Source organism: Brassica oleracea, chromosome C1 (assembly GCF_000695525.1).
Source record: "Brassica oleracea var. oleracea cultivar TO1000 chromosome C1, BOL, whole genome shotgun sequence".
NCBI classification, from domain to species: Eukaryota; Viridiplantae; Streptophyta; class Magnoliopsida; order Brassicales; family Brassicaceae; genus Brassica; species Brassica oleracea.
The window spans coordinates 20,780,533-20,792,322 of record NC_027748.1 but is presented as its reverse complement, the minus strand read 5'-3'; the positions used below and the strand labels follow the sequence as shown (position 1 = coordinate 20,792,322).

The window sequence follows — 11,790 nt, the reverse complement described above, 5'->3', positions numbered from 1 at the left end:
CGGCAATGCAAGGATGGAATTTTCAGAAGATTTGTTCCAAAAGCTGAAATTCCAAGGATCCTACATCACTGTCATGGCTCCTCTTACGCATGACACTTCCCGACCTTCAAAACCGTCTTCAAAATCCTACAAGAGGGTTTTTGGTGGCCGACGATGTTCCAAGATGCCCACGCTTTCATCTCTAGATGCAACTCATGCCAACGAAAAGGGAACATCAGCAAGAGGAACGAGATACCTCATAACTTCATACTGGAAGTTGAGGTGTTCGATTGTTGGGAAATAGACTTCATGGGACGTTCTCACCTTCCTTCAAGAACGAGTACATACTAGTAGCAGTGGACTACTTGTCCACATGGGTGGAGGCGATTGCTAGACGAACCAATGATGCTCTAGTGGTGACCAAGATGTTCAAGTTGATCATATTCCCTATGTTTGGAGTACCTAAAGTGGTCATTAGCGATGGAGGCACTCACTTCATCAACAAGGTTTTCCAAGGACTGTCGAAGAAGAATGGAGTTAAGCATAAGATTGCTACACCATATCACCCTCAGACAAGTGGCCAAGTGGAAGTTTCAAACAGATAAATAAAGAACATCCTGCAGAAAACAGTCAGCACTACACGCAAGGAGTGGTCGCTCAAGCTTGATGATGCGCTCCGCGCGTACAGAACAGCCTATAAGAAGCCACTTGGGACCACTCCTTATCATCTTGTCTACGGCAAGGCTTGCCACCTCCCTGTGGAGCTCGAGTATAAAGCAGCCTGGGCTGTCAAATTGCTCAACTATGACATCAAAACCGCCAAGGAGCAACGATCCATCCAACTCCATGAGCTGGAAGAGATCAGGCATCTTGCCTTTGAGAGCTCCAAAAACTACAAGGAAAAAAACAAGGTGTATCATGACAAATGGATCATCAGTAGGAGTTTTGAACCAAACGACAATGTCCTGCTTTTCAACTCCAAACTGAAGTTCTTCCCTGGAAGGCTAAGATCGAGGTGGTCCGACCCCTTTACCATCAAGGAGGTCCACCCACATGATGTTGTTGTGTCGCTGGACACAAAAGGAGAGGAGTTCGTTGTGAATGGTCAGGGTATCAAGCCGTATCTTGCTGACACAACCATCGTTGAAGGTGAAGAAATTCCCTTAAGAGACCCCTCTTCAGCCTAATCGGCTAACCAAGTCAAGCTAGTGACTTAAAACAAGCACCTGGTGGGAGGCAACCCACTGGTGAGTGTAAATATTCTTCCCTTATTGCATTTTTATCTTTTTTTTTTAGATCTTTAGTGTCAGGAAAAAGAAAATCTGAGGTTGTTCAGGGGAGCAATCAGTCACCTGTTCCCGCAGCAGAGCGGCTGATCCATCCAGGTAAGTATTTCGGACCTAAAAAAAAAATAGATAAAAAAAAAGAAAGGGGAAGCGGTGTAGGGTTTGCCTATTCAAGGCACCACTCACAATACTTTCCCTACTTTTCTCCCCACTCGCCTCCTCCTCCTCTTTTTCGATTTGGAACACAAAACCCTAACCCCGTTGATTCTTAACCGATTTGAGAAAATTTTGGGTCTAACTTGCTTAGATTTCAAAGTTCTCTCTGTTTTTGCAGTCGCCTCTCTCGAACAAGCAAGGTAAGCCACCGATTCACCTAGGCCAAATCACATGCAACTCGCGATTTGGGGATGAATGTCTCTCTTCTTACACAATTTGAGTAGATTGATTTTGTTAGCAATAACTTGAAATCGATCCCCTTTGCTGTTAGGATTAGCGAAAGAAGTTAGATTAGAAAAGAATTCGAATCGTTTGTACTAAATTACTTTTGCGTGTATTTGAGTGTCCTTCATTGTCAATCTTCGACTGATTATCTGATTGAAAGAGAACTTAAACATGCTTCTAGATAGAGGATTGGGGTTAGAACAGTTGGTTATCAGATTTTATTTATTGCATGTTGAATTTCGAATTGCTCAAAGAACTGAATGGACTTGTTTAGCTGCATGATGAGTCATTGGTTACATCTTTTTTAGAGCAATCCACGAACCGTACTGATACTTTTGTTGATTTAATCTGTTTTGCAGATGCCTCCACGCACCAAGAAAAACACAATCAAAAAGCCGACCTACACTCGCGATAACCCTCCACCGCATATTGCGGGGATCACAGCTCCTTACCCATGGCCCTGCGAGCAAGAGGGGATACTGATCAACGTTGATGACCCAAATCTGCTCGATCTCAACGTCGAGTGCTGGGACAAGGAGATGGCGAGGGCATACAATGCTCTCCTCAACATCAATATCCTACCCACACGTTTCGTGGACTCAAGAGTTCTCTCTCAGCTCGGCCTTGATATACTATGGATTTTACCCATTTTTAGCCATGGTATATATGTGTTTTCAAATACATTATAGTTGTTTTGGAGTCTTTTTAGTATGTGATATATGGTGTTTTTGACACCATTGTACAAAGGTTTTCTAACTTGTTTTCAATGATTTATCGAGTTAGTCCAGTCCCTTTAGAGTCATTTCAGGTCTAGAGTAGGCTAAAGAGTTGAAGGAAGAAGTGTGAAGAAAGGAGAAAGAATTGGAGTTCTTCCCCGCGGAACAATCATGCGGGGCAGTCTGACGGTTGATCCCACTATGAGCAGCCAGGTGATTGTTCCCGACATTTATGGAAGTTTCCATATCTTTCAAAGATTTCCCCTAATCACTTATTCCCTCCTCTGAAGTCGATGGCACCTCCATATAAAAAGCCATCCCTATCTTTATTTTCTTTTTACGCTAGTTTTGCAAGAAGACCTAGACAGATTTTGTTGGATTTGCTATTGTAAAGGAAACAGCCCTTCTTCTCACCAAGAAGATCATCCTGAACCCCATTGATTTCTCTTTTGAATTATATGCAGTATCATTCAGTTTTATGTCTTGTTCATCTTGTTTAATGGCGAAGTATCCGGCTAGCTTGTCTAGGGTTCTAGGGTGTTGATCGCAAAAGCTAAACATAAATAAGTGACCATATTGTGTCTTTGTTCATCAATGTTCTTAATGCTAGCTTTAACCTGATCATTTACTGATAGATCTTAGGTTTAATCTGCTCATTAACTGTGTAGTCGATAGCTCGATATTGAGTGAACGAGCCGAGCATCCCTAGTCAGCGAAAGTAGATATTAGGGTGCTCGGTGAACCTATCGGACTTGATCTCTATTGCTTGTAGTCGATCCTTGATCCAAACGAGAGTCTAGGTGTGAACGTCGAACCGCAAAAGGAGCAGCACCACGACAGTGGGCTGTTCTACTTGAGTGATCCGTGTTCTAGATTGTGCTACATTGCGCATGAATAAATGTTTGGTTTAGCATCAACACCCGATGAGAAACCCTAGATTGGCTTCTCTTTAATATTGAATTTACTCTTTGCAATCGTTTACTTTACTTGCACGTCACCACTTAATTCAAACCCCACTTTTAGTTTTAGCTAAGTTGAAAACTTATAAGAATAAAGTGTAGACTGGTCCTCTGGATTGAATCTTAAATACTACGATTACCCCTGTTAACTTGACAGTAGGAAAGGTTCAGTTTTAGTGTATCAAGTTTTGGCGCCGTTGCGACGGAGACCAGATATTTACCTTTATTTTTCAGTTCTATATTAGTCTAAGACATCTAACTTGCTTTCCTCTCTTTGTTGCAGCCAATAATCCAGGTGTATGACCAGTAGACATACTCGGAGCAACGCACAAGGACCATTATTCATGTTAAGCAACGAAGAGCTCGCAAGATTAGAAATACTGAACCGTCAACAACCGCAGCCTAGTAACATCACAATGGATGATCATGGAGGCCAGGATGATCTCAGTGCTGCAATGGCGCTCATGCATCAACAGATGCAGCAGATGCAACATACCATCAACACACAGGAAGCTACTCGCCAAGCAGCGGTTTAACTTGCTGAACAGCAAGCTGAGCAACAAGGCACTCCCATCTGAGAGCGGAACCTCCCGCGGAACTTCCCTACCACTTGCTCCGCCATCAACCCCCCTCCCTGCACTTGACAGGATTATGAGATCAAGCCTGCTTTCATCGGCCTGGTGCCGAAAAAGATGTTCAACGGCCTCGCAGCTGAAATTCTGTTGGATCACATCGAGAACTTTGAGAGAGTCTGCAAAATTCTCTCGCTCAAATGGAGTGCCACCAGACTACGTCAAATGCACCTTGTTCCCATTCTCTCTTGATGGGAAAGCAGCGCGCTGGTTAGCCTCTCTCCCGACTGGAGAACGATTGCTCCAAGACCGTAAACAGCATAGACGATCTAGCGGCAAAGGTTTCCAGCTGATAAAGGGAAATCCAGAGCCAAGTGTTCATCATGGAGGAAGCCGCATCAGAGAATAGTGCTTCAGATGTCACACCTGAAGGGGACAACACCATGGACGATCAGCAAGAAGTAAGATATGTCAATGGACAAGGATGGCAGTACAAGAACTACCACCCTAACCCTAACGTGAGGAACAATGCTCACCTCTTTGCATATCCTAAGCTAGACAAACCGGTTGACAACGTGCAGAACAGTCAAGGACAGAACACCGGGTATCAGAAGCCGTACCAAAGAAGAACATATGTTCTGAGCCAGGCGCAGCGCAACCAGTTCCAGAACCAAAAGCAGCAGACTGCTCAACAAGCCGCTCCCTCGCCTACGACTGCTCCGCAAGACGAGATGAAGGGTCTAGGGACGATGATGCAGCAGTTGCTCCAAGGTCAGCAAATTCAAGGGAAAGCGTTGAATCAAGTCACCACATACATCAACTCCAGAATGAACCACATGTTTAATGACCTATGTAATGTAGCTAGCCATATGCGGCAGATGGACGTTCAGATTGCTCAGACAGCTGAGAGCGTAAAGAGACAGCAAGGTACTCTACCTGGAATGACCGATAAAAATCCTAAAGAATGCAGTGCAGTAGCACTAAGGAGTGGAAGGTGACTACCAGATGCGGCCCCTAAGAAGCTATCAGCGGCAGAGAAGGGCAAGCAAAAGGAGGGCGAGCAACCACAATCCGAAGCTGTCCCTCTGTCTGACGAGGAAACAGAACATCCTGCTGAGATTGATCCAACCCCTGCCACTACATCTGTTGGGCCTGTTCCTCCGCACGAATACACCCCTAAGGTTCCATACCCTATTCCCGTAAAGACATCTCAGAAGGATCGTGAGGAGACAAAGTGTAAGAAGATGCTGGAGGATCTAACTATCAAGTTACCTCTGATTGATGCGATCTAGATGATACCTTCTATGCGCAGTTTGATGAAGGGTTCGGTCTCCGGAAAGATAACTGGAGACAGTGAGGTTATGCTAGTTTTGAAGGAGTGCAGTGCAGTGCTTCAGAACAAGCCGATCAAGAAATTGGGTGATCCAGGCAAATTTGTTCTCTCGATACACATTGGGAGAACATTATTCGCTTGTTCTCTTTGTGACTTGGGTTCCAGTGTTCAACCTCATGCCTTACTCTGTGGCAAAACAAATGGGATTCACAGACTTCAAACCAACAAGAATTTTCCTGGTGTTCGCGGACAGATCAATCAAGTCACCGGTTGGTATTTTGGAAGATCTTCATATCCTAGTAGGCAACACCTTTGTTCCAACAGATTTTGTGGTTCTAGAGGTTGACGAAGAACTCAGAGATCCACTCATCCTGGGTCGTCCTTTTTTTTTTGCACAGCTGGTGCGATTATTGATGTTCGACAAGGATTGATCTTCACCTGGGAGACATTACGATGAAGTTCGAGATGAGCAAATTTCTGAAGAAACCGATGATAGATGCGAAGACCTACACAGTTGAGGGTGAAGATCAGGCGCTGTTCCATCAAGAGGGAATGATTGAGGAAATCTTGACCGATGACCCTATCGAACTGGCTCTGGCCCGAGCTGAGACTGAGCACAACGTCACGAGCGTGGACGCAGATGGCTACGACAAGATGCTTGATTCTGCCAAAAGCATGGAAAAGCTAGTCGCCTATCTAAGTCAGGGGGAGAAAGACGAGAGCAATCAGAGCAGTACAGTCGAAGCAGTAGTTCCAAAGAGAACAACCAAGCCGAACATACAACTCGACGATCCATGGAGCGAGCTGAAAGCCCCAAAGATCGAGCTCAAATCCCTCCCTACGGGGCTCAGGTACGCATTCTTGGGACCAAATTCCACCTATCCTGTTATTGTGAACTCTGAGCTGAATAATGTGGAAACTGCTAAGCTCTTGTGTGAGCTAAGAAAATATCGTAAGGCATTAGGGTATTCTCTAGCTGACATTCATGGTATTTCACCTCATTTATGCATGCATAGAATACATCTAGAAGATGAATCAATGACATCTATAGAGCATCAGAGGAGGTTAAATCCGAATCTAAAAGATGTTGTAAAGAAAGATATAATGAAACTTCTAGAGGCTGGAGTGATCTATGCCATCTCTGACAGTAACTGGGTTAGCCATGTTCATGTAGTTCCTAAGAAAGGTGGAATAACTTTCATAACAGATGAAAGAATGAATTGATCCCTACTAGAACTGTAACTGGACATCGCATGTGCATTGATTTTCGTAAATTGAATGCTGCGACTCGCAAGGATCACTTTCCACTCCCTTTCATTGATCAAATGCTTGAAAGATTAGCTAACCACCCATACTATTGCTTTTTAGATGGTTATTCAGGTTTCTTCCAGGTCCACATCCACCCAGACGATCAGGAGAAGACGGCGTTCACATGCCCATACGACACGTTTGCCTACAGGAGGATGCCATTCGGCTTGTGCAATGCTCATGCGACCTTCCAACGTTGCATGATGTCCCTTTTTACTGATCTGATGGAGGACATAATGGAGGTTTTCATGGATGATTTTAGTGTCTATGGAAGATCTTTTTCTGTCTGTTTGAAAAATTTGTGCAGGGTGTTGCAACGATGCGAGGAGAAAGATCTTGTGCTCAACTGGGAGAAGTGCCACTTCATGGTCAAGGATGAGATTGTTCTTGGACACAAGATCTCTGAGAAGGGGATCGAGGCTGACAAGGCAAAGATCGAGGTGATGATGAGCCTGCAACCACCAACCACAGTCAAGGGAATCAGAAGCTTCTTGGGACATGCCGGTTTCTATAGGAGGTTCATCAAGGATTTCTCAAAAATCGCAAGACCACTCACTAGGCTGCTCTGCAAGGACACCATGTTCGAGTTCGATAGCGATTGCTTGGGTGCTTTCCACACGATAAAAGGAGCTTTGATCAGTTCCCCAATCATTCAACCTCCAGATTGGGACCTACCTTTTGAGATCATGGCTGACGCAAGTGATTTCGCAGTGGGAGCAGTGCTGGGACAGCAGAAAGATAAGAAACTAGACGTAATCTACTATGCGAGCAGGACGATGGATGAAGCTCAATGTCGGTATGCTACGACCGAGAAGGAGCTTTTGGCCATTGTCTACACTTTCGAAAAGTTTAGGTCCTACCTAGTAGGTTCTAAAGCGATAGTGCACACAGATCACGCTGCCTTGAGGTACTTGCTGACCAAGAAAGACGCCAAACTACGCTTACTTACTCAGATGGATTCTCCTACTCCAGGAATTCGATCTTGAAATCAAGGATAAGAAAGGAATTGAGAATGGAGTCGCAGATCATCTGTCCAGAACGAAGATCGACGAAGAGACTGCTCTTGATGACAGTCTCCTTGACGAGCACGTCTACGCGATTGGTCTGTATGTCGAGAACAATCAAGATACTCTTGCCGCAGACTGTTTCGCAGACCATGAACACTTCGTTGCTGCGATCAGGAAGAGATATTACCATCTACCTTGGTTTGCTGAAATAGTTAATTTTTTAGCTGCGTAGAAGGAACCAGTTGAGTTTACTAGTAATGAGAAGAATAAGTTTCTGAAGGATGCTAAACTCTACTTTTGGGATGAACCGTTCTTGTATCGACACTGCAAGGATGGAGTGTTCCGATGATGTGTTCCGGAAGCTGAGATTCCAGGGATCCTACATCACTGCCATGGTTCCTCATATGCCGGACACTTTTCAGCATTCAAGACCGTCTCCAAGGTCTTGCAAGCCGGTTTCTGGTGGCCCACAATGTTCCATGATGCTAAAGCTTTCATCTCCAAATGAAATTCATGCCAATGACAAGGGAACATCAGCAAGAGGAACGAGATGCCTCAGAACTTCATACTCGAGATCGAGGTGTTTGACTGTTAGGGGATAGACTTCATGGGACCATTCCCGCCTTCATACAAGAACGAGTATATTCTAGTTGCAGTGGATTATGTCTCAAAGCGGGTGGAAGCAATCGCCAGCCCTACTAATGATGCGCGTGTTGTGACCAAGATGTTCAAATCTATCATCTTTCCAAGGTTTGGAGTACCTAGGGTGGTCATAAGCGATGGAAGCACCCATTTCATCAACAAGGTCTTCCAAGGTCTCTTGAAAAAGAACGGTGTCAAGCATAAAGTTGCAACCGCGTATCACCCTCAGACGAGTGGCCAATTGGAAGTATCTAATAGAGATATCAAAAGCATTCTGCAGAAAACAGTTGGCACAACACGCAAAGACTGATTTCTCAAATTAGATGATGCACTGTGGGCTTACAGAACAGCCTACAAGACACCACTCGAGACCACTCCTTATCACCTAGTGTATGGCAAGGCATGTCATCTCCATGTGGAACTAGAGTACAAAGCGGCATGGGCTGTCAAACTGCTCAACTTCGATATCAAATCAGCCAAGGAGAGGCGCTCCATCCAGATAAACGAGCTAGAGGAGATCATGCATATAGCTTCTGAGAGCACAAAGATCTACAAAGAAAAGACCAAGGCATATCATGACAAGCGGATCATCAGCAGAAGCTTTGAACCGAATGATGAGGTCTTGCTCTTCAACTCCAGGATGAAGCTGTTCCCTGGAAAGCTGAAGTCCAGATGGTCTGGACCGTTTATCATCAAGGAGGTACGACCCTATGGGGCAGTTGTGTTGCTGGACATGAATGGAGGAGAGTTTGTTGTTAATGGTCAGCGTCTCAAGCCATACCTTGCTGAAACAACAATCGCAGAAGGTGAAGAAATTCCCTTAGGCGATCCCTCCACAGCCTAATAGGCTAACCAAAGTCAAGCTAGTGACTTAAATCGAGCGCTTGGTGGGAGGCAACCCAGTGGTAAGTGTGATAGACCATGGATTTTATCCACTTTTAGCTATGGTCTATAAGTTTTTAATATATATTTACTACAATATAGAGTCTATTTAGAGAATTTACAGGTTCAGAGACGATTTGGAGGAATGTGGTGATTTTGGTGTCTTTTGGAGCCTTTTGAGTGCAGAGCTGCACAGACATATCAGATGTCTAGCTATGGATGGAGACCTTCCCACCGTTAGATTGAGCCCATATGTTAAGAAAAGATATAGATTTGAGTTAGCTTTCCAATGCCACCGGTTTGAAGTCAATCAGCATCCTGTAGCAGAAGTTATGCCCGTTTTACTGAAGAGTAGTCAGTCTGCCTCGCAAGAGGAAGCTGTCGAAGAGATGAAGGACTGTCGATCGATAACACCGCATTGGTGTCGATCGACAGTGATACCAGAATGTGAGACAAGAATATTTCAAGACCTTTTGAAGCCCAGAAGCCACACCAAGTGTTAGGGGATTTTTGTGTACAAGCGATCCGTGCTCAGTTCTACGGAATGATAGGAGGGAAGAGACTGGTTGTCTTAGTGCTTTCTCCCTCTTAGGTGGTTGATGAACCCGGAGGTCTTGCTCTCAAGATACTGCCATACGGGTATGGGCCAATATATGTCTCCGGTGTCTTAGTAGCCGCGGGGGAGATTGATCGTTAGGCAGGGACTGCCTATCCATGGTGAAGGCCTCAGGGTCTTCTGGATCTGCAGTTGATGGTACCGCCTATCTGAGGGCGGTCCTTGAGGAACCGTGGAAGGTGTTTGGGATAACTGCCTATCCATGGTGAAGGCCACAGGGTCTTCTGGATCTGCAGTTGATGGTCCCGCCTATCAGAGGGCGGTCCTTGAGGAACCGTGGAAAGTGTTTGGGATTTATGGCTGCATCCTTCAGGGGGGTTTGCCTACTACCCTTCAGGGAGGGATCAAGCCGTTCGTAGTTCATGTATTGATGGACGCGTGGAGCCTAAGTGGGCGCGTAGCCTAGTGGGCACATGGCCTAAGGAGCACGTAGCTCTGATGGAGGCGTGGAGCCTGGATGGGCACGTGGCCTTGTTGGGCGCATGGCCTTATGAGCACGTGGCTCCGTAGGTGATAGGAACCATCTGTTCTAGGGGACGCATGGCCGGAACAGATGGTGGAGTAGTCGATATGCTGCAGGGAGCATGGAGCTTCGATATGCTTTGATTAGCATGGAGTGTCCCTGTTGGTGAGCTGGAGATCGTGGCCTGGGGCAGTATGTGGAGTTGTAGGCGTGCTGCAGAGAGCATAGGACGTCATCTTCATGGTAGTAATCGCCGGGATCAGCCTGTCATAGACCTCTCGTAGGAGAAGGTCTTCTCGGGGTGAAATATAGCCTTGGCACCAAGTTACCAAAATACCCATGGACGGCCATAAACCCTATTTATGTATTTCTAAGCCATTGTTGACCGCAAGAAGCTTTCTATTATCTTATTCTATTGTTTTCTCTTAGGTTTTGAGAGAATATCAATTCTCCTTCAGAGATTGATTGGAACTCCATTGGTTTTATTATTGATTTCTTATCTATTATATTATTCAGACTATGATTTGTGTTATTGCTTGCATGTCTGAGTAATTCATCTTGTTAGGTTTAGGGATTTCATGAGCTTAATGTCAAACTGATAATCAATTAGGATTGCTAGATTATCTATAGATCTCTACACCATGGTGATTTGTAATACTAGGATATGGAATAGTTAGAATAGCAAGGCAGTGTGACTAATTGTTTGAACCAAGAATCATAGGATAGTTGAGAGGCACGAAAGTGCAATCAATTAACGGAACCCGAACTCTGCTGGATTAGATACCTAGGGGCATACGAGAGTTGGTCTAGGAATCTAGTTGAACTAAATCGATTAGGTCATTAATGCTTGTCTAAGGAAGCATCGATCGACACTCAGGCCATAGCATCGATCGACGCTCGTTCCAAGTCAACAAGCGACAGCTAAGACTGGACTTAGACATCTGATTAGTGATACCACTCAAATTACCCTAAGGAGTGAATTACTCTTTCAAATAAGAGGTTTAATTGTAGTACCTAGGGATCAAGTCCACAAGGAGCTAGGGAACCTATTAAATCTAGTGAATTATTAATTCTAAGTGTTTGTTGTTTTATGGTTTAAAAGTAAATAACAATCCTAATTGAGCAAGTCTATTGCTCGACTAAAAAGATGATTGGGTGTGTAACTTATTGGAAAGATATTAGATGCAGGGTTTCTATTCATGTGTTGGAGATTACAATCCTATAGATGCCTATCAGTTGCATGCATGATATATTGGAGATCAACCCCTAAAACACAGTGATCAACGATGGCAATGTTTCACTGGTTAACTAACTAGATCTTGGATCTCAACTATCGTCTGTTGATCAAAAGAAAGTGTCGATCGATGGTCCTATAGGGATATCGATCGATACACCTTTTAAAAATATCGATCGATTGTCAGAAGACAATATCGATCGATGCTTCTAGTTAAGCCCTAGGCGCAAGTTGATAATGCTCACTAGCTGTCTAGTTCAGCGGTAGCCTTTTTCTACCAGTCCTAGTATGACAGATTAGATTCAAGGCTGGATGGTCAAGGATGCTTGACTCATGCAGATTCCTAGGTTCA

The 11,790-nt window shown here is 44.6% G+C and overlaps 1 protein-coding gene across 1 annotated transcript; it reads left to right on the top strand.

The window, feature by feature from the left end:
• Positions 1–8,208: 8,208 nt before the first annotated feature.
• On the top strand, positions 8,209–9,087 carry LOC106334632. Its single transcript, XM_013772954.1, has 2 exons — positions 8,209–8,459; positions 8,589–9,087. The coding sequence occupies exons 1-2, from the start codon at positions 8,209–8,211 to the stop codon at positions 9,085–9,087; spliced, it is 750 nt and encodes a 249-aa protein (XP_013628408.1).
• Positions 9,088–11,790: the final 2,703 nt, after the last annotated feature.

Bases quoted from the DNA above. Each gene is read 5' to 3' on its own strand.
- LOC106334632 (XM_013772954.1), top strand. From the start codon at position 8,209: ATGGGACCATTCCCGCCTTCATACAAGAACGAGTATATTCTAGTTGCA. The intron at 8,460-8,588 runs GTATCACCCTCA...GTGGGCTTACAG, and splicing joins AAGCATAAAGTTGCAACCGC to AACAGCCTACAAGACACCAC.